The sequence below is a fragment of the Dasypus novemcinctus genome, chromosome 13 (genome assembly GCF_030445035.2).
Source record: "Dasypus novemcinctus isolate mDasNov1 chromosome 13, mDasNov1.1.hap2, whole genome shotgun sequence".
Lineage (NCBI taxonomy): Eukaryota > Metazoa > Chordata > Mammalia > Cingulata > Dasypodidae > Dasypus > Dasypus novemcinctus.
The window spans coordinates 96,385,128-96,408,341 of NC_080685.1; the positions used below are offsets into that span (position 1 = coordinate 96,385,128).

General features: G+C 40.2%; 1 protein-coding gene across 5 annotated transcripts in view; it reads left to right on the forward strand.

Moving 5' to 3' along the window:
• Nucleotides 1-23,214, forward strand: part of HHAT (hedgehog acyltransferase) — a 373,363-nt gene that overhangs the window by 195,234 nt on the left and 154,915 nt on the right. For all 5 annotated transcript variants that reach the window (XM_058275157.2, XM_071207710.1, XM_058275159.1 and 2 more), the window contains one exon: nucleotides 18,335-18,370. In XM_058275157.2, the coding sequence (XP_058131140.1) occupies nucleotides 18,335-18,370 (36 nt within the window). The remainder of the gene's footprint in view (nucleotides 1-18,334; nucleotides 18,371-23,214) is intronic.

Below are 23,214 nucleotides of genomic sequence, written 5' to 3' on the forward strand. Positions count from 1 at the left end.
GAATCTCTGGACTGTCCGTGTGACAGCCAGGCCCTGAGCCTCAGCAGACTTGCAGCTCTTACCGTGTGGTTTATTGGACTTACCCTGGCCAGCTAACAGGGAGGTGAAGAAGGTCAACCACCACACCAGGGAGCCAAGAGTGCCTACAACTGCAAGCAGGAGAATTGCATCCATCATCCATGTGGAATCTAAGCCCCCTCTTGATATAGAGGTGGAGTGGACATAACCATCCCAGGATCCACAGGATGGAGGAACAGAGTATGGATTAGAGTGGACTTACTGATATTCTACTATGGAACTATTATGATTAGTAATGGAAGAAATTGTAGCATTTATGTGGAGAAAGTGGCATGGTAGCCACTGAGGGTAGGGAGAGGAAAGAAGAGATATGATATGGGGGCATTTTCATGACTTGGAGTTGTCCTGGGTGGTACTGCAGGGACAGATAGTGGACATTGTATGTCCTTCCATGGCTCACTGGGTGGACTAGGGGTGAATGTAAACTACAATGTAAACCACTATCCGTGTGGTGCAGCAATGCTCCAAAATGTATTCACCAAATGCAGTGAATGTCCCATGATGATGAAAGAAGTTGTTGATGTGGGAGGAGTGGGGTGAGGGGGGTGGGGGTATCTGGGGACCTCATGGTTTTTTTAATGTAACATTAAAGAAAAAAAAAGGGGGGGGGGAGAACAAAAAAACAAAACCCAAACCCCTAGAAAAATAAAATAGAATTTCACTGTGCGCACACACTAAATAAATAAATAAATAAAATGCTCCGTTCTTGTTAATTCTTTTGTACCCATGGCTAATTACTGGGGACTTTAAGGTCATGAATGTGAACACCAGTGATTTTTTTTACCATGCAACAATACAAGTGATGTGTTAATGGGCTCTGTGGACTTCTTGTACTTTTATAGTCCTCCTGGCTGATTTCTTTAGTTTTGCAATTCTTAACCTGTCTGGTCATCTGCTGAGTATATCTGCTATTGGTGGATTCTTACTTCAAGCCTGTGGCTGTATTTTATGCACAATTGTGTAGCTTGATTGAAGTTCCTCACAGAGCACAATACATGGGCTTGTGATAGCAGTTATATTTTCTGCCTTTTTTCCTGCTTGCTTACTGGCTTTGAATATGGTCTGAATAATTGAGGTTATGGGAGACTATGCCTATAGATTTGTGGGATCTAGATGTCTATGTTTTATGTATAGGAGTGAAAACATACATAAAGGTGTGCCCTGCTTAAAGGAATCTTACAGAGTAATTACAGACATGATTTTTAGTAGAACATATTTTTCATATAACCCTGTGTGGAAAACTTTCCTAATTTAGCTCATTTAGCTGATATATTTTTTACTAGCATAAGTTACTGAAAAAGAACAAGTTATCTTTGAAGTGCTCATAGACCAGAAGCAGGCTAGCAGTCTCTAGTTAAACAGTTAAGAGACCAGTGGAATCACAACACTCAGTAAAACATATGGTCACTGGCTTTTAACTTAAAACTGTGGGAGTTTTCAAATGGACTAATTTCTTGGGAGAAAGACTTAATTAGAAAACAAGTGTTTTATAAGGAAGTCTCCTGTTTTGTTTACTGTCTATGCTTCAAAATGCTCATATGGCCTGCCAGCCCTGCAGTCACAGCTGTTTCCTGGTTTGTTAGAATCTTGTAACTAACTGAGGCTTTTCTCCATCCCCCAGGCCCGGTGGAGTTCGAAGGGTCTGTTGTTCTCAACAGGCTCCCAGGGATAGAGGCCCTTCTGTTCTTAAAGAGGTGCTCTCAAAGCACGCTGGGCTTACTGTAATTTTTATTTATGCATCAGTTGTCTCCCTAAGCTGTAAACTCCTGCAAGCAGGAACTGTCTGTTCCTAGTACCTGAGAGTATCTGGCCTGTGATAGGGGCTGAAAAATACTTGTTGCAAAGAGGAAGAAATTGTTTTTTTCTTCTCTTGAATGGCTTGCATTCAGAAGAATGAGGCCTGTGGTACAAAATGTGTCTTTTATATATAACTTTTTGTCAGTGTTTCTTTTAAATGCAGACTATTCCAATTTTCCTTGAAATGTGTGAACTTTAATGTGTTAGACGCTATTTTGATGTAATTCCTATTTCCTGAAGATCTCTTTCCTTTCAAAACTATTTCATTTTGAAGTACCAGTCAATGGGAGGAGGATTTAATTTTTTTAAAGCACAGGTGTGGGCCACGACAGCTTGAGTGAGCAGGTGAGAGCTGCTGAATTAAAGCACTTTGAAGGTCCTTTTATGTTCAAACCCAGCACATCCCTGAAGGCTAGATTCCCTCAAGACCAGGCCGCATCTGTCAGGCTAGTGCATGAGGGGCTTTCCCTCTCTCCCGAGAGGCACCAGATCAGGTGCTCTTGGCCTGGCTCAGCTTTGGTATTACCCATAGGAACCACGGAAGCACACAGAGAATGTGTGCTTTGGCAAAGCTTTTGCATGTGTTAGTGCTCTGTCTTGTAGTCTTGATTTTTCCTTGCTGGCCTTGCTCCTCTGACCAGCCTCTTCCAGTGTGCTCTTTTAGCCTGGTGAGACCACTTGTGTCACACTGCTTCAGGCCTCCAGGCTTGCACCACGATAGAGCTTCAGAACACCTGTATGTTCTGGATTGGATGGGGATTATTTTCCCATTGACAAATTGTTGCTGTGTACACTAACTTCCCCTCACCCTGAATTTTGATATATGGATGGACTTACTGGTATTCTACTATAGAATTATTATGATTCTAGCAATGGAAGAAACTGTATCGTTGATGTGGAGACAGTGGCCGCGGGAGTTGCTGAGGGCAGGGAGAGGGAGGGAGAGGTGTGATATGGGGGCATTTTTGGGACTTGGAGTTGTCCTGAATGATATTGCAGGGACAGATGCAGGACATCATATATCCTACCATAACCCACTGAACGGACTGGGAGAGAGTGTAAACTACCATGTAAATCCATGCTGTGTAGCAGTGCTCCAAAATGTATTCACCAAATGTAATGAATGTGCCACACTGATGAAAGAACTTGGTGATGTGGGAGGAGTGTGTGGGGGGGTGAGGAATGGGGTATATGGGATCCGGTTATATTTTTTAATGTAGCATTTTGTGTGATCTATGTATCTTTAAAAAATTTTTTTAAATCTATTAAAAGAAAGTTGATAGAAAAGTGTGGAAGGAAAAAGTCTTATTTTCTCAGATTAGCTAGAGCCATCTAAGTGAAAGAGATGCACAAAGTCTGAGAAATTTTGCTAGCAATTATAGAGTGTAGAAGGGGCTGCAAAATCTCAGTTATTTTAAAATGCTGGAACTCTGTATCTTGGGCAGTCAAGTAGGGATTGAATACCAAGGCTCATTCTTACTAAGACTTCTACATGTAATTAGTATGAAAAAAAGTTAAAAAACTGAAAAGGAAAAGTATACAAATGACACTAATATTGAATTTATTTTAAAAAATTAGCTATTATCATTTTTAGATATAATGCCCATTGGTTTTTTAAATCCTGGTTATGGTAAAGAGTCTTTTGTTTTAGCATAAAAAGGCGGGAAAGCCTGTATACCTTACTCCAGTTAAACAAACCTGAGTTTTAATTTTGATCTTTTGAATGGGTTGACTTTGGGTTACTAACAGTGGCAGAGCGAAATGTTCAGCTGTTCTGAGGGGTGAGAGTAGATCATTAAAGTGGTCATGTGACGGCAAATTTTCAAGCCAGAATGAAGAGTGTGATCAAGCACATGCCATTGTAAGGTTGTCTCCACCAGAGGAATGCGGTAAGGTAGAATGAGCTTTTAATAAGATGACTGATGGTAAACATGTATGGGCAGAGGAGACACTGTTAAGCCTTTAAGATTTTACCACAATCTTAAGCCTTAACATTTACTTTATGTTCAATTCCTATGGCCTGGTGGCATTTTTTGCCAAGTGTTGACTTGTCTCGTTGCCCAGACCCCAGTCCTCAACCATTTGAGGCCTGGCCTAATTGCTTTCACTTCCTGAAAACTCTGGATATCTTGGGCCTGGTTTCCTGTATAAGCGGATACTGAGGCCCATGTCTCAGCATTTTCCTGAGGAGGAACCATTGACAGCGGGGAGTCCTGTATCCTCGTTCTCTCTGTGGGGATTATTCAGGAGTTGATCGTCAGAGGCAACCTGGGCAGGAAGATGAGCAGGGCCACCTCAGTCGTTCCATCGGGCATGTGGGCCTCTTTCCCTTTTGTCTTGCTGCTTCTGGAAACCCTCTGGGCATCGCTGCTGCAAGTACTGCCTTGAAGAACAGGACATCTGTGGCCATCTCCCATGGCCCTGGAGTCGGCTCCTCTTCATCTCAGTGACACTTTGGGTTCCAACGCCAGTGCCCTGTGGGGGCCATTGCCAGCAGGCTTTGAGTAGGGAGAGCCTAAGTGCTGTGGAGACATGCTGCCTCCACAGGCTGGCAAACTTCTATTCCCACTGCAAACGCCAGCTAGATCGTCACCACCTCTGGCCTTTCCTGCATGCCTCCCCTGCACCACTCCCATGCTGGAAGCATTTATCACTCTTTTTTCTGGATCATTGCTTCAGTTTCATTTCCTCCACTAGGTTGACTCCTAGAAGGCTACACTCAGCTTTGTTCAGTTTTATCCGTCCAGCATCTAGTACAATGCCTGGCCCATAGCAGACACACAAAATATTAAATAAATGAACTTCTCGTCCATACTAATTTGGCCCAATGACTCAGTGTCCCCAGTGTCTGCCTTTTCCAGATGATACAGCTCACCTGCACACACCTCTCTCTCCTTATCCCTTCCTCTTCCCCTGCCCCAGTACCACTGTCACCTTTCTTTTCTTGCCATCAGAGTTTTGTCAGAGAAACAGAAACTGCTCTGGATATTTTCAGTAGGAAGGATTACATATAAGAAACCAGAGGGACCCAAAACGATGGAGGGGCTGGTAGAACAAAGGTTAGGAAGGCTGTTGGAAACTGTTGCTGCTGATCTTAGCTGCCTGCAGCACCTAAGTGGGGTTCCAGGAGGACCCCTATCCGGAAGCAGCTGGCAAATCCCATCCACCGTCTACCAATACCCGTATCTGCCCCGAGCTGCTCCCAGAGGCGCAATGGCTTCCCTCTTCCCTTGCCTTCCAGTTCTAGTGAGAGTGCCTCTCCTTGGTAGAGCCTAGTTAGAGAACAGCTGGTAAGGATCTGGGAGGTGTAGTTCACAGACTTCATAGCTAAGGTACAGGTTAGTGCTTAGAAGGATGGAATCTCCACAGTGTTTGGCATACCTACCCATCATGAGGCCCTGCTTGATCCAAGACCCTCTCCCTGTGCTGCCGGCCACCAATTTCTAAAAAAATGTAATTTCTTTATAATACCCCATCCATCGGTACTTTAATGTCATTAATATAAGGGGAACTCTAGTGCATAGCCCTTCCCCAGCAATTAAACTATTCTACTGTTATATTTCACACCCCCAAAGCCAGTATATTCTCTTTAATAATATCAAAAAAGAATAAAAACTTCCCTAGCCCAGAAATTTCAAATACTGTCTTTTGAAAAGCATATCTCCTTTGATTCTTCACATATGAGTAAATTTAAAGCCCTGGATTTTTTAGTGAGGAGATTCGAGTTCAAGTTGAATTCAGGCCACCTATTAGCTGTGTAATTGTAGACAAATTATTTAATCTTCATTCATTCACACGTTAATTGAGTCTGTACTAAGAGCTATATGCCAAGCCCTGCTGGGCACCCTGAGTCAGCCTCCTCAATGGCCACGTGGAAGTGCTATACTAGGTCTACTTTTCCTTACCGTTTCTAAGAATGTGCAAGTGCTCTGTAGATTTTAAGCTCTATTGAAATACAATCTATTTATTTTAAAAGATGTACTGTTAAATGGACACAAGAACTTTTGAATCCATTTCAGAATTGCTTCTTAATTTATTATAACCATATGAGAAAAAGCGTTTACATGGTTAAATCAGGTGCAACCTCTGGGGTAATCAGCCCCCATTAATATTTTTTCTTCCTTGCTCTCTGTACACTCAAGATTTAGTCCAGGGTACAAGAATCCAATTGCTTACCCTTGTATGCCTTACCCATGCCTCTAGGAGAGGCAGGGTGTAAGGACTGTCTACACTAGAACTGGGCACAATGGGTAAGATTTAAGTCTCCAGAAAAATGTCAGGTTTCTGTTGCCCAGAAAAAAAGGAGCAGATGCTTGGTGACTCCCTCAAACAAATAAACAAAAACAAACAAAAACAACGAATGTCTGCCACATACCCCTTTTACACTTTTCCTTCAACTGATGACTTTGCCTCATTCTCTTTAAAATCTGCTGGCTTCTGCCCCCATTTTCTCATTCCTCTCACTGGTTGCAAATGGAAGATTTGCCCCTTCTTCAGGAACCAGCCTCTCTACTCGTTCCTCTGGCTTACTCAGGACTTTACCTCCTCAGCCGCACTAACTTCTTGCTCTCTATTGGCCATATCAATCAACATTCAGACCATGCTCCAGTATCTGTCACACTAAATGAATCAACAGAGAAAACAACTTCGTTTGTCTCATCCTTCGTCAGCCACTGCCTTTCCTCCTCCACTTGAGGTCTAAGCTCATCCCAAGAGTTATCTGCACCCAGTGTCTCTGCTTCCTTTCCTTCACATTCATACCTTAAATTGGCTCTAGGCTGAATGCTGGCTTCCCTTTCCACCACTCAATAAACTCCAGTTGTCAAAGCTGCTAATTGCTTTCACATTGGCAAATGCAGTAGGCATTTGTGTATCTTCATTTAAATGACCTCTCAACAGTACTCAACATAGTTGGCCACTCCTTCTTTCTTGAAACTCTCTTCTCTCTCGATTTTCGAGGTACCACATGCTCCCGGCCTTTGCTTCTCCTTCTCTCTTTTTGGCCACTCCTTGTGTTTGACCTCTCCTCTCTTGCTTCTTGTAAATGTTGGAATTCCTAAGGGCATGGCTTTGGTTTGTTTTCTCTGTCAAAATTTTCACCTTAGGTGGTCTTTTCCATTTCTGTCATAACTCCTGAATGTATCTTTAGCCCGGGCTTCTCTCTGAGCTCCAGACTTGTAAATCCAGCCGTCTATTGACCATTTTATTTGACTTTCATCTATGCATTTCAAACTTGATGTAACAAAACGGTCTCTTGATTTCCCTTTCCTTAATCTCTCCAAGCTTAGTAAGTGGCACTATCATTTATAAAAGTCAGAAATTCCAGTCATCTTTGAGCTGTCCCTTTTTTTCATTCCTCCCATCCAAACCCATTAGCAAGTTTTATTTCATCTGAAAGTCTCTGTCTTTGTCCATGTCTATCCAGGTCTGGTCCTGAGGACAGTCGTAGTAATCTAACTGGTTGTGTTTTTTCCACCCTTATCCATTTCACTTTAGCAGTCAGAGTTTTTAAAAAGTGTTTGTTTTTTAAATTGTAAACTGGAGTCTTTTACGCCTCTGCTTAAAAACCTCTAAGGATTCCCACTGCATCTAGAGTGAATTTCCAACTCCTTACAAGACCCTGCATGATCTGGCCCTGCTTACCTTCCCAACATTGGCTATCAGCCTTACTCTTAAACCTCCAACGGCCTTCCAGCAGTTTGAAGAACCTCTCTAACTCTTCCTCATTTTAGAGCCTTTGCATTTGCTCCTCCTTCGGTTTACCTGGCTCTTCTGATGACTGGCTCATTCTCCTCCTTTAGGTTTCAGTTGAACTGTCCTCTATTCAGAGAGGCTTTTTATGAAAACCTTATCTAAGTAAGTTTGCCTTATTCTGTTATTCTCTGTATAACATCCTTTATATTTTTTCTAGGACTTAGGACAGTACTTAATAATTGACTTATTTCTTTACAATTTCTTTCCCAATAGTGTATAAGCTTCACATGGGTAGGATGGCCAACTCTTTTTTGATAACGGAGAAAGAATAGTCTTTTCAACAGTTGTTGCTTGGACACTTGGATATCCACATACAAAAAGATAACTCTCTTGCACCATTATTACTGTTATTCAACACTACACAAGTTTGAGCCACAAGAAGAAGGCAAGAAAAAGACATAAAAGGCATCCAATTGAAAAGATGTAAAATTTTCCCTAATGGCAGATGACTGATTCTATGTATGGAAAATCCTGAAATAGTCACAACAAAGCTAGAAGCTAACCAGTTCAGCAAAGTGTCTGGGTATAGTATCAACATGCAGAAATCAGTAGTATTTCAATACATTAATGATGACTAATCTGAAGAGGAAATCATGGAAGAAAAAGTCCATTTGTAATAACAACTAAAAGAAACTAATATTTATGAATAAATTTAACCAAGGATGTAAAGGACTTGTACATAGCCCACTATAGAACATTACTGAAAGAAACCAGCAATGGACAGTCTATGCAAATGGATTGGAAGATTAAATCTTGTGCAGATGTCAATATACCCAAGGTGATTCACAGATTAAATGCAAATCCCAATCAAAATTCCAACAGTTGACTTTTCAGAAATGGAAAAGCTAATCATCAAATTTATATGGAAGGTTGTCTGTTCTCTCTGTCTATTTGCTGCGTCGTCTTCTTTGTCTGCTTCTGTTGTTGTCAGTGGCATGGGAATCTTTGTTTCTTTTTATTGCGTCATCTTGTGTCAGCTCTCCGTGTGGGCGGTGCCATTCTTAGGCAGGCTGCACTTCTTTCATGCTGGGCAGCTCTCCTTATGGGGCGCACTCCTTGAGTGTGGGGCTCCCCTATGCGGGGGACACCCCTGCATGGCACAGCACTCCTTGTGCGCATCAGCACTGCGCATGAACAGACAACTGGGCTGGGGGTCGGGGGGAGGGGAGAGAAATAAATAAATAAATCTAAAAAAAAAAATTATATGGAAGGGTAAGGGCCCCTAAATAACCAAATCCGTCTTTAAAAAAGGAATGAAGTTGGAGAACTACTCCCTGACTTTAAAGGTTATTACAAAGCTATAACAATAAAAACAAGTGGTACTGGCACAAAGACAGTCATATAGAACAATGGAATTGAATTAAGAGTGCAAAAATAAGCCCTCACATCCATGGCTAATTGATTTTGACAAGGGTGCCAAGTCTGCTCAATAGGGAAAGAACAGTCTCTTCAATAAATGGTCCAGGGAAAACTGCATATCCGTATGTAGAAGAATGAAGGCAGACCCCTATTTCACACCATATACAAAAATTAACTCGAAATGAATCAAAGACCTCAATATAAAACCCAAAAATTACAAAAATCTTAGAAGAAAACAGGAAAGCATCTTCAGGACCTTGTGTTAGTCAATATTTTTTAGACTTTATTCCAAAAGCATGAGAAATAAAAGCAAAATAGATAAATTGGACTTCATCAAAATTAAAAACTTTCGTGCACTGAAGGACTTGATTATGAAAGTAAAAAGACAGTCTACAGAATGGGAGAAAATATTTGGAAGCTACATGCTTGATAAGGGTTTAATATCCAGAATATAGAAAGAAATCCTATAAGTCAATAATAAAAAGACAACCCAATTCAAAAATATGCAAAACACTTGAATAGACTTTTCTCCAAAGCTATGCAAAGGCCAATAAACACATGAAAAGATTCCCTATATCATTAGCCATTACAGAAATGCAAAGCACAACCCCAATGAGATACCATTATGTATCCTTTTAATGGCTACCATTTAAAAATAATGGAAAACAACAAGGAATGGAGAGGATGTGGAGATACAAACACTCATTCATTGTTAATAGGAACGTAAAATGGTTCAGCTGCTGTGGAAAACAGTTCAACAGTTCCCTAGAAAATTATGTATACATTTACTGTACAACCCAGCAATCCCACTTCTAGGTATATGCTGCAAAGAATTGAAAGCAGGGACTTGAACAGATATTTATACAACACTGATGTTCATAGCAGCATTATTCACAAATGCCAAAGATGGAAGCAACCTAAGTATCAATCAACAGATGATAAACAAAATATGGTATATACAAGCAGTGGAATATTATTTGGCCATAAAATGGAATGAAGTTCTGAAACATTCAACAACAACTTGGATGAACCTTGAAGGCACTTGTGTTGAGTGAAATAAGCCTGACACTAAAGGACAAATATTGTTTGATTGCACTGATATGAAATAATTAGGAAAAGCAAATTCATAGAGTCAGAAGTTAAAATACAGGTTACCATAGGTCAGGGTGGGAGTAGCTAATGAGGAGTTAATACTTAATTGGTATGTAGTTTCTGTCTGGCGTGATGGGAATGTTTTGGTAGTGGGTGGTGGTGATAGTACAACATCATGAATGTTTTAACACCATCAAATTGTATATTTGAATGTGTTAAAAGGGGAAATTTTAGTGTGTCAAATTTTAATGAAATTTTAAGAAATAAAAATTTAAAAAGTCATGGAAACATACAAATAGTGAATCAAATATAAACTCTGGAGTATAGTTGATAGTGCAGTTATAATATTTTATCAATTTTTAAAAAAGAAAGGTACCATACTTATGCAAAGGGTAAATAACAGGGAAAAATACATGTGTGAGGGGGGTATATGGGAACTCTGTACTTTCCACATAATTTTTCTCTTAAAATTTTTCTTTTAAAAAAAGTTGAATTTAGACCCTTACCTTACACAAAAATTAATAGAAATTGTATCAGAGTTCTAAATGTATCAGCTAAAACTATAAAACGCACCAAGAAAACATAGGAGAAAATCATCAAGACCTTGGGTTAGGCACATATTTCTTAAATATGACACCAAAAGCATTATCCATAATAGAAAAAAATTGATACATGAAATTTTTCAAAGTTAAATTTTGTGCTTCAAAAGAAAGTAAAGGGATTAGTCACAGACTGAGAAAAAATGTTTACAAATCATTTATCTCATAATGAACTAGTTTCCAGAATATATACAAATGTTCACCTTTGTGTCATAAGTATACGTCACAGTGTCTGAATCTAGTGGGTGCTCAACTAATATTTGTTGGATAAATGGATGAATATAGTTTTATTGCAGTTTGGAGAAGAGCCTATCAGGAATTTAATAATGCTTAAGGAGGAGACGAAAATAATTTTGGACATTTGTGGAGTATTTATGAAGCACTTATGTCAAGTACACCTCATTTGCTCCTTTTTACACTGTAGATATTATTATCTCTGTGCCCAGTGAGAGATACTGAGACATAAAGGGAACAGTGATGTGCTGAGTCAAATCCTGTTAAGTGGCAGAGCCAGTGCTCAGACCTGGAATCTCCAATTCCACACCCAGTATGACTTGGTTTCTACTGTAGTTTAGGAAAACTCTTCACTCCTGAGCCTGTCACTTTTACCTTCTCTCCTTTTTCCAGGCTGCTTGGATATTTTCTCAGAATTTCCCAGTAGTTATCTTTCAAATTATTTCATTGTTCTTATCCCCCATTTCCCAGTCTGTCAAGTGAGGAGGTTAGGGCAGGTAAACTTTATGTTCTTTTCCAGCTCTCTGACATTAAGTTAGGTAGTCCACCAGAATTAATCAAGGCTTCTCAAGTTTAGGTATAAACTTTACTCTCCTAGAGATTTAATTTGCTCCCCCTCTCCCCACTGCCTCCCTGAACACTCTAAGTCAGTTCTCAAACCTCTCATTCAGGCATGTGGAAGCTAAACTTTGGCCGTTCAGCAGTGGGATCAGCAAGTCTGGACAAGAAAGGCAGTGAAGATTGTAAACTGAAGAGCAAGGATCGAGATCTGCATATAGATGGTTTAACCAGTGCCCTGCGTGTGTCACGCCATGCTGCTGAAACAACAGTGGTCCTCAAGCACACCGTGGGTGTTGCATGGGATTTGCAACTTTTGGCCGTAGTTCATTGCTGTTTTATCACCCATTCCTAAAGGGCCAACACTAGCCCAGGAGAAGGGATGGGGACCCTGAGGAGCAGGCAGCCTGGTAGAGCAGAACAAGTCCTGGAACAGTGGGCCTGGTCCAACCTCTGCATTCCCATCAGCCAGGTACAAGAGGACCAGTTTTCCCACAGCTTTGGCCACAGAGGATATTTCAGGTTTGGAATGTTGTCAGTCTGATAGATGAGAAATGGTACCTCAGGATAGTTTTAATTTGCATTTTTCTTAGTATGGGTGAGGTTGAACATCTTTTTAAATAAAAAGTTTAAGGGTCATTTGCATTTCTTTTTTGTGATCTATTTTTCTATAGGGTTGTTGGTGTTTTTTATTTTTAGAAGTAATGAATATACTATTTTCAAATTTGTCTTTTTTGCTTAATTTTTCTTGTCATGCAAGAATTTTTTTTTTTAATTTTTATGTAGACAAATGTATCAGTCTTTTCTCTATTGAAGTCTGGGTCTTGAGTGGATTTTCCCTACTCCCAGGTGATGAAGAAATTCACTATTTAAAAAATTTCTAGCACTTGGATGATTTCATTATTTACATTGAAATTTCTGATCCACTTAGAATTTATCCTGGCATGAGAATTGGATCCAATTTGTATTTTTCCATATGGCTACCCAAGTCCTTGTTTTCCCTTGAGATGAGATACTGCCTATATACAAAATTTTTCCATACACTTGAATCTGTTTATGGATTTTCGATTCTGTTTCATTTGGTCTGTCTATTCATGTGCCAGCACCAAACTGCTTTAATGTTAAAGGTTCTATTATATGTTTTCATATCTGATAGGGCTATTTCCCCTTCATTGCTCTATGCTTTCAGGGCTTTCCTAGCTATTTTTTGCTTGTTTCTTCTTCTAAATGAATATTATAATAAACTTGTCTATATCCACACAAAAAAATCCTGGTGATAATTTTACTGGAATCATATTACATTTATAAATTAACTTGAAGGAATTGACATTTTATGTTATTGAGTCTTTCCATCCAAAAACAATTTTTGTATTTCCATTTGTTCAAGCCTATTTGTGTGTGTGTGTGTGTGTGATTGGTATGTTTTATAGTTTTCTCATGTTTGGATATTTTTTTGTGAAGTTTATGCCAAGGTATTTCAGTATTTCTTTTTCTGTTGAAAAAGTCTTCCCAGTGATTTTAAGTTATATACTGATGTTAATTTGTATGTCGGTATTTATTCTATGTTATTAGAATTTCCTTCTATTTTTAGTCACTTTTCCATTGATTCTTTTGGTTTTTCCATACGTATAACCATATAACCTGCCAATAGAGGAAATTCTGCCTCTTCCTTTCCATTCTTAAGCCTCTAATGACTTTACCTTTTTTAGATGATGGGCATCCCTAACTTGTACCTGACTTGAGTAGGGAAGCTTCTTGTGTTTTCCCTACAAGTAATATGCTGGGATGAAGTACATATATGCTAAGGATGAATCCAACAATTACTAAAATTTTGTGTGTTTATTAACATGAACAGGTATTGTCAAATGCACATTTCGAATCTATGGTGAAGGTCAAATGATTTTCCTTCTTAGTTCTATTAATGGTGAATTATATCAAGGATGCTTCCTGATATAAAAGCATCCTTGCCTTCCTAAGAAGGATGTTGCTGCTGCTTCTGCTGAGATTGGCTCTCTCCCCATTAGTTAAAGAAGGGGCCTATTTCTGTGGGGATATTCTAGCTGTTGGGAACTCCCTGAGCTCAGATCCTGACTTCCCCCAGGATCTCTTCTGTATTTAAGTACTTATTTGCTTTATCCTTCTTCCAACTAGAATGTGCGTGCCATGAGAGGTAGGGGCCTTGTTATATGAATTACTGCTGTATCCTTGCCTGGCTCACAGAAGGCACTGATCAAAAATCTGTTGACACACCAGGGAGCCAAGAGTGCCTACAACTGCAAACAGGAGAATTGCATCCATCATCCATGTGGAATCTAAGGCCCCTCTCAGTATAGAGGTGGAGTGGACATAACCATCCCAGGGTCCACAGGATGGAGGAACAGAGTATGGATTAGAGTGGACTTACTGATATTCTACTATGGAACTATTGTGATTAGTAATGGAAGAGAGTGTAGCATCGATGTGGAGAAAGTGGCCACAGTAGCTGCTGAGGGTAGGGAGAGGGAAGAAGAGATATGATGTGGGGGCATTTTCAGGACTTGGAGTTGTCCTGGGTGGTACTGCAGGGACAGAAGCTGGACATTGCATGTCCTGCCATGACCCACTGGGTGGACTGGGGGAGAGTATAAACTACAATGTAAACCACTATCCATGTAGTGCAGCAGTGCTCCAAAATGTATTCACCAAATGCAATGAATGTCTCACAATGATGAAAGAGTTTGATGATGTGGGAAGAGTGAGGTGAGAGGGGTGGGGGGGTGTATAGGGACCTCATATTTTTTGAATGTATCATTTTTTAAAAAAGAGAAAAGAAAAAGACTAAAAAAAAAATCTGTTGAGTGAATTAGTGAATATCAACACATGAAATAATGTGACAAAGATATGATATCTATACCTGTGAGGAAGCTTTATTTTTCTATCCTTAAATTTTTCCTGTCACATTTTCTGATACTAATTTCCTCTTTAATCTTCTCCATTTCATTTATGTTTCCAGGTGACTGTTGATTCTTTATTCTGTTCTCCATCTTAATAAGCTTCCTACTATAAGCATGCTTAAAAACCCTCAGTTTATACCAGACCCAAATTCCTCACAACTGTTTTAGTTTCCTGGCTGCTGAAGCTAGTGCCATGCAATGGGTTGGCTTAAACAAAGGGAATTTATGGGCTCATGATTTTGAGACTAGGAGAAGTCCAGAATCAAGGAGTCAGCAAGGTGATACTTTCTCCCAGAAGACTGTGGCGTCCCAGGGCTGGCTGCTGGCATTCTTTGATCCTTGTCTTTTTGTCACATGGCCATGCATATGGCGGCCTCTCCTGGCTTCTCTGGGTTCCTTTCACTTCTGGCTTCTTCCTGTGGCTTCTTTGTCTGACTTTCATTCTGCTTATAGAGGATTCCAGTAATCTAGATTAAAGCCTAACCTGATTCAGCTGGGCCACACCTTAACTGAAGTAATGTCTTGAAAAGATTTTATTTACAGTGGGTCCAAACCCACAGGAATAGATTAAGTTTAAGAACATGTTTTTATGGGGTATATAGCTTAGTGTATGCAGAATTTTAGTGAGGTTTATTTACAAGTGTGGAAAGGAATAGAGTTGATGGAAACACATAGTATAATTAACACTGCTTATTCATGAATGTGATTGTGGCCAAAAGGAGTAGTTTGTGGATGTGAATGTCAGTTGAAAGGAAGCTGGAGAATAATGTAGGGACTGTATAACAGTGATTTCAGTGGTGGATGAAGATTGCCATTAATAGTTGAAGAATGTTCTTTTGCAACGTGTTAAGAATATGGTGATACATGAGGAAATTACAATTAATGTAATTTATGGATGATAGCTAGCAGTAATATTGTAATATTGTTGCAGCAATGGCGAAGAAGATATATCAATTCTAAAGGACAACAATAGGGGGATATAAGGGGTGTGGGATTTTTCCTTTTGGAGTAATGAAAATGTTCTAAAAGTGACTGAGGTGATGACAGCATGACTGATGAAAATGAGAGCCACCAAGTGTACGCTTTGAATGGATTTTACAAAGCATGGACTGTATAACACAAGGAATCCAGTGGAAGGACTGTGGTTAACAGAACAAATATGAGAACGTTCTTTCATGAACTGTAACAAATATATAATACTAATACAGAGTGTTAATAATTGGGTGGGTCGGGAGAAAAATATACCAAGTGTAAGATGTGAGCTATAGTTAGTTCATAGTTTGTAACAAATGTTTTACAACAATGCAAAGTGTAGGTGGTAGGATGATGTATGGGAGCCCTGTATCATGATATGCATGGTTGTTTTGTAAGTTCACAACTTTTATTATATACTTACTGTTTATGTGTAGGAATGTAGGATATACTTCAATAAAATTGTATTTTCAAAAGGGTGAGAAGAAACATCTTGTGTCACAGCCCCTAAACTTAGACACTAAGTTTTAGGGGCAAGGGTTCTTAACCAAGGGTCCACAGACCCCCAAGGGTCCGTGAGCTTGAATTGAAAAAAAAACAACTTTTATCTTTATTTTCTCTGACCTCTGATGTTGAATGTCATAAAGCTATCTGCTGCTGTACTCTGAGAAGAGGTCCATGGTTTTCACCTGACTGGCAAAGGGGTCCATGTAACAGAAAAAGGTTAAGAACCCCTGTTTTAGGTGAACACCCCACTGATGTCTGCCAGCATGAATTGCTGTGTGCTGCTGAGATGCTGATCTGAGGAGGCAGGTAGGAGGAGGCTTTCCCTGCCTAGTGACCAGATCCCATGCACCTGCACTCCCAGACCACTCTCACCTTCAGCCTTAACCTCTGCATGAGGACTGGTGGAACTACTGATCTCTCCTGAGCCAGTCCCTCAGAGCCACCTGCTGCCACTCACCCCCAACTTGCCAGCTGCACTGCCCTCCCCTCCAGTGGACAGCCTCTGCCTGGACCCTGGAGACAGTTGCCTCTCTTTCTGGGCTGCATTATAGGCAATCTGTTGTGTTTTCATATGGCTTACTTCTCCTTCTGAATTATTGGTAATGGGCTTCTATTAAACAATTTTTTTAAATATGAGGGAAGGAGACTAACAATTACTGAGTGCTTACTGTATACCAGGCACTGTGCTAACCTTAGATCCATGTTATATCACTTAAGTCTCACAACTCCCCTATGAGTAAAGGATCTCTGTTTTCACAATGAAGAAGCGAAAGCTTGGAGAAGTTACGTACTCTCTAGAGCCTGGCTATTCAATGACCTGAGGAGGCTGATGGAGCCTGTGCAGCAGGTGTGCCCAGAGGAGCAGAAGTTGACTTGTCTGGAACAGGGCAGCTATGTGGAGAGAACCACATGGATGTACTAAATGGTGACTTCTATTAATATCCTTAGTGTCTTCTCCCCCCACGCCCCCTGAGGGTCTCTGTGAATCCTTCTATTTCTGTTTTTCTCTATGATCCCTGGAATAGTCTATTCATTACTGTAACTAATGTAATTGAAAAGGCTGAATTAGCTTTGGGTAAGTGAAGGAAAAGTGAAATCTTCATTTTAATCTTTACAGTTATATCCCATAGCGCAATTCTTGCAAACATACAATTTCTGTCTGTGGTGTGGATATTTATTTATGCTGCTGAGCAAAGTAGGCCTTGGTTTTGATCTTTTCTGTATTTTGAAAAAATCGATGTTAAATATAATTGTAGGAAGAACTTAGCATCTCATCCAGGACAATGTCAAATCAGCTGAAACAAATCAGCTACCCCTATAGCTATATCTCCGTTTAGAGAATAGCATTCAAAAGAGGTATGAGTAAATGGGATTTATGTATCTTGAATCCCATTTTCCCTGAATTACATAATTATTGTAGGTAAGTGCTATACTAAATGAATAACCGTAGGTTTTGACTTTGAGTTTCTCTCTTCTCACCTACCCTGTATCCATGATCTGCAACAGAATTTGGCCCAGTGGTTAGGGCGTCCGTCTACCATATGGGAGGTCCGCGGTTCAAACCCCGGGCCTTCTTGACCTGTGTGGAGCTGGCACATGCGCAGTGCTGATGCGCGCAAGGAGTGCCGTGCCACGCAAGGGTAGCCCCACGCGCAAGGAGTGCGCCCGTGAGGAAAAGCCGCCCAGCGTGAAAAGAAAGAGCAGCCTGCCCAGGAATGGCGCCGCCCACACTTCCCGAGCCGCTGACGACAACAGAAGCGGACACAGAAACAAGACCCAGCAAATAGACACCAAGAACAGACAACCAGGGGAGGGGGGGAAATTAAATAAATAAATAAATCTTTAAAAAAAAAAAACAAACAAAAAAAAACAGAATACTGAAGTACCTAAAGCATCCTGCCATTTAAAGGTACCTATTGTAAGGTCAGTTAGCCTGCTGTAAGTGAGGTGGGGTCAGGTGCCAGATGTGCAGGGGTGCTCCAGGGGCAGGGCTGGGCACTAGGGGCAGTCAGGGTCTGGCAGTCAAACCCCACTCTAGGGTTAATGTCTTTGCCCATTGCTCATTGTCTGAGAGAAGGACTTGGCTTCACTGGGTGAAGGGCCCCAAACATGTGATCTGAGGTTCCAGGGGAACAAATCTTTTATGAGGGAAAACAAGACAGGGCCATTCATATGGATTCAATCAGTTTGGTGGTATCATGGGAAGGCTGTGACTTAATGGGTTCACCACCGCTGGGGGCTTACCAGATGACTACTGTGAGGATTAAGCATTATAGCTGTCTGCTGTTCTTCCTTCTCTGCTCAGAATTTGCTGCTGCTGCTCCAGGGGTCACACTTTGAGAACCACTGTCATGGAGTAATCCATTCATTCACCGTGCTATGAATGTGAATTATAAAAGTCCACCATTCCTCTAAACAACTTTTATAGTTATGCTTGTCTTTTTTGAACAGGTATTTTGACGTTGGACTGCATAATTTCCTGATTAGGTAAGCCAATAATATTTCTTTTAGATATCCCAGAGTAGCATGTCTATTATAAAAGTCTGAAATGGAAAGTAAAATCCTTGTTAAATATCTTAAAGAATGATGGCAATTGTGTCCTTGTCAGGAAAACACTGCTAATACTGTATTTTTGTGCCTCCCACATATGAGATAATTATCCTTTTTAAACAGTCAGGGAAATCTGTGTTTAAAGGGTTTATGTCTGAAGTGATAGCTACCCAAGATGTTGGACAAAGCTCATTTCCAACTACTTGACTGCTAGAACAACTAATTGAAAAGTAAAGAATACTTATTTGTATTCAGACATTAAAGAGCCCACTTAATTGATTTCTCTACTGAATTTAATCTTTTTAAAACCAAAACAACTGGTTTTATAGTCATGAAGATACAACCTTGCACATAATTGAAAGAGATTAAATATGGCAGTTTATATCCTAGGATATTGGTGATTTTACCAGAGTTGGCTTATGGGACATTTTAATTTCAAATAGCTGTTAAATCAAAGATTAAATGAAAATGTACCAGAATATTAACAGTGCTGGCAGGAATATACATAATTTTTTTTTCTGCTGTCAACTTTGCTGTATTTTCTAAAAATTTTAAACTGAGCATGTATTACTTTAATAATGGTGGAAAATGAGCACTGAAAATCCTGAGAGAAATGCATGAAAGAAAGAGTAATGGTTGATGAAGAATTGAAAGGTGAAGAGTATGAGAAAGCTAGAAATCATTAAAGTGATTTGATTTCTGAAAATATGTGGCTCTAAATTCTAATTATGACTAATAATCTGCTAATAAACAATCTAGAGATCCAATGTGAGTTTTGAATCAGTTCTGTTCTCCAGAGCATGAGCATCTCCCTGTTGGGAAGGCTCTACCTGAGTGGAAATGTACATCACTGTTACCACCTTTATCCTAAACCAGCATATTTTTTGTGTACCATATTACATATGGAGATGTTTCAAGAGAGGCCCTATATACCACTTGTCCTCTTCTTCAGGGCCTCATCCATGGCTGCACATTGAAATCTCCTTGGCCCATCCATGATCCAAGGAATGTTGGTTGTCCCAGATTCTTCCATCACAGCATGCACAGAGGGTAGTGTGTAAACCAATGCCTTTGAATTGACGTATCGAGGGTACATGGGTTTTAACAGGAGAGGTGAGTGATCAGAGGTCATGGGAAAGGCAGGCATGAGAATTCCATATCTAAACTGATCAGGAAAAGCTCTCGGTATATACTTAGGGAGTGGTTTGAATTTCTGAGTTATTGTCTTTGGTACTTTGTGCTGTTTCTTAGGTACTGTTCACATAATTCCTTGTGGTAGATATACGTTTTTTACTTTCCTTATTTCCTCTAGTAAATTTTTTGAGGGCAAGGATTATATTTTAATCATCTTTCTATGGCAAATTTAGAGACGTGGAGAATAAACCTTCAACAAATATTTGTGATAGGAGTGAATGAGTGGATGAGTGAATGAATGAAATAAGGCAGCAAGGACACGGAGGATAAGGAATGAGAAGAGACATTACCAAGGTACACGAAGAAACTTTTATGGGCGATGGAATATGTTCACTTATCTTGAGTGTAGTGTGAGTTTCAGAGTGTGTATATTTATCACAACTTATCAAGATGTACACTTTAAATATGTATAATTCATTGTATGACAATTATACTTTAAGAAAGCTGGGGAAAATTAAACAATCTTACTTTAATTACTTTTCCCCACTGTGCGCGTTGACATTTTCTTCCCAGCAGGTAATGGCTCCTTTAATGACATCTTGACTGTTTTCATCACTCTCCAGACACATTTGGTTATTGTAGCCATTTGATATTGTTTATGAATTCCAAAAAATAGATGCTGGATTATGTTTGTAAACTGGTCTATTCCTCTGGGCATATTAAATTGTATTAGGTTCAGAGGTTTCACTTTTACTTGATTAAATTAAGATTGGGGCTTTGATTTGGGTGCCAAGAGGGCAGAGACCCAGAGAGAAAAAGACATGGCAGAGGAGAAAGTTTGGAGTCTTGATGCTGGAGCTCAAATAAATACCCTTTCTAAAAGCTAGCAGATTTCTGGTACTTTGCATCAGCACCTCTTTAGCTGACTAAGACAGTTATTAGAACCTGTTCTCGTATTCTATTTAAAACTTTCTCCAAGCTTGTCACTTGCCAGGATTCTGGCTTGAGGGGCTTGAAGTGGGAAGGAGAGTGCTCTGCATTTGGGTCCCCTCTTCCCTTCCCTTCTCATGGGTCCAACCTCCTTTCCAGGTTGGGTGGGGAGGGAGGGAGTGGGAGTGGCCAGGTAGTCCTAGGTAATTGGTACTGAGATGCCTTGGTCCTGCCAGGAGACTCCTTTGGGTGGTTACTGCTCAGATGCTCAAGCTAGTCACTGTAATCAGTATTCTGTGAACCAAGTAGAACTGTGGAGAAAGACTTCTCTCTGCCCTGTCATCTCTATGCAGTTTTCCTTTCTCTTACTCTGGTAGGGGCGGAACAAGTCAAATGTATATTGCTTATCCGGTTGAGGAAGGAGAGGTCAGTCTCCCGTTCTTACTGGCATCCCTAATCTCTATGGGAAGGTCTCTTTTATCCTCCCACCCTGACAGGGTGGCACTGCCCACGAAGCCAGCAACTTACAGACTCCAGTGGAATGGGGAAGGGAGAGGTGGTTGCTGGGAACAGAGTCAGTTCTCCATCTGCATCTCTTAGTAACCCACAGGCAGGGTGGGCATCTGTCCCTTTTTTTGCAGCTCTATTAGGAAATGGGATCCTTTCTGCTCCCAGCTTAGGAGGTCAAGCATGAGGAGGACTGAACACATTTGTCTTTGGGTTTCTGAATGACAACTGTTTCAGTGGAAAGAAGCCAGGTTGGAGAGGGTGGAGGTGCTCTGTGAGTGGGAGGTGATAAAGTGGCAACTCTTCTAAGAGAAGTGAAGTTGTGAAGAGGATGGGGTGGCTGATAGAGAGGATGGGTCAAGTGAGGATTTTTTTTTTTTAATTTCAGGAACTCTTGTATTTAGTCATCCGAAGGTCTTAAGTGTCCTTTTAAGTGCTCCTGATACTTAGAAAAAGCAGTTTCAGTTGGGTAAAGGGAAGCAGATTTGATTGCCACGGGAGTGAGAATGGGAAGGCAGTGAGTGGTCCCTTAGAGCAACTACATTTTCCTGTAAATGTGTCACTATATAAAACCTTAGAGGGTTGGGAGAGTAAGGTGGGTGGTACTTGAGAAATCCTTCTTGCCCCATGATGGCCCAGAAAAGAGAATATATTGCCCTTTTTAGAAGAGGAAATGTGGAAGAAATTGACATGCATTTCCTTTAAAGTAACTGCATTCCTCAGCCCCAACCTGAGTCCTCAGGCTTTGTCGGGTTGTATTGAATACTTAGCATTTGGCACAAAAGAAACTGGCAAGCTTGAAATTAATCAGCTGCATTTCTTTTTACATCAAAGGAGGTAACAGGGACTTCTCTGGAATGATGTAAATTTCAACAAAGCCAGAGCCCTATCTGTGAGCTCAGCCTAGTGAATTGCAGGGAGGGACGTGTTTCCTTTTGAGTATTTCACTGAGCTTCGGGGCAGAAAGGTAATGTCTTATTTAACTAAGTATGAACATTTTTGGTATTGGCATTTTATGATGACTTTGGAAAAATTCAGAGAGCTGAACCCTTCTGCATTTTATAGAAATCAAAAGACATACATTCAGGAAGCAGTAATTGCAACTCACCTAAGAATAGCAGAACAGAAGACTGTTGGCTGGAGTTGTTAATATAACACTAAAAAAGGAAAAAAAAAAAAAAAAAAGACCAACCTGGGAAAAGAGATTATAGAATAAAGCTTTTCTGTTTCATTATAGATAATAGGGTGGCTTGCTTAAATTTAGTTTTTGTTTAGCTTTGGCAAGAAAGTAAAAATGATTAGTGATCTTTGGTTTGATTTCTACCAACTGAGGCAGTTTTCATCTGATCCAGCATTATAGCCACCCCTCCTCTCTTTTAAGATGGTATTCTGTTCTTGCTTTGAATTTCCTCTTCTCCCTCTCTAGCCCCATCTGCTCTGCTCCAAGTCTCTTAGGTTGGGGAATAGTTTTAAGTGATACAGGATACTGTTTTATAAAGGATCTGGAGCCACCCCTCTTCCATTTTTTTTTTGACAGGTTCAATTTGTCAATTTTCCTTTTGCATTTTTTTATATTGCCCTTATAAATTTAAAAACCAGAAAAATACTCATCTTTATTTTTTTGTTTTCTATATATTTTATATTTAACTCTTTAATCCGTTTCAAATATGGATCAAGCTTCTTTTATTTTTTTCAAACAGCAAAATTTTCTTTACTGACAACTTTCTGTATTTATTCTAAAGATCATGTATGAGATCATCGAGCCAATACTGTTTTCTTAAAGAGGCTTTTGTCTTGATATCTGCCAGGACTAGCAGAAATGCAAAGTATGGGGATCATGCCATCGATGCTTCTTAGGCAAATATTAAAAAGGCAACGAGGGGGGCACGCTGGCCCATGGGGTGACCATGCCCACGTGGAGTGCCGGCCCACACGTGAATGCTGCCCCGTGCAGAAGTGCCCACCAACATGATGAGCTGGTGCAGCAAGATGACGCAACAAGAGACAAAGAGGAGAGAAAATAAGAAGACATAGCAGAACAGGGAATTGAGGTGGTGCAAGAGAGTAATCACCTCTCCCACTCTGGAAGGTCCCAGGGTCATTTCCTGGAGCTGCCTAATGAGAATATAAGCAGGCACAGAAGAACACTCAGTGAACAGACATAGAGAACTGACAACAGGGGAAAGAAAAGGTGGTGGTGGGGAATAAAT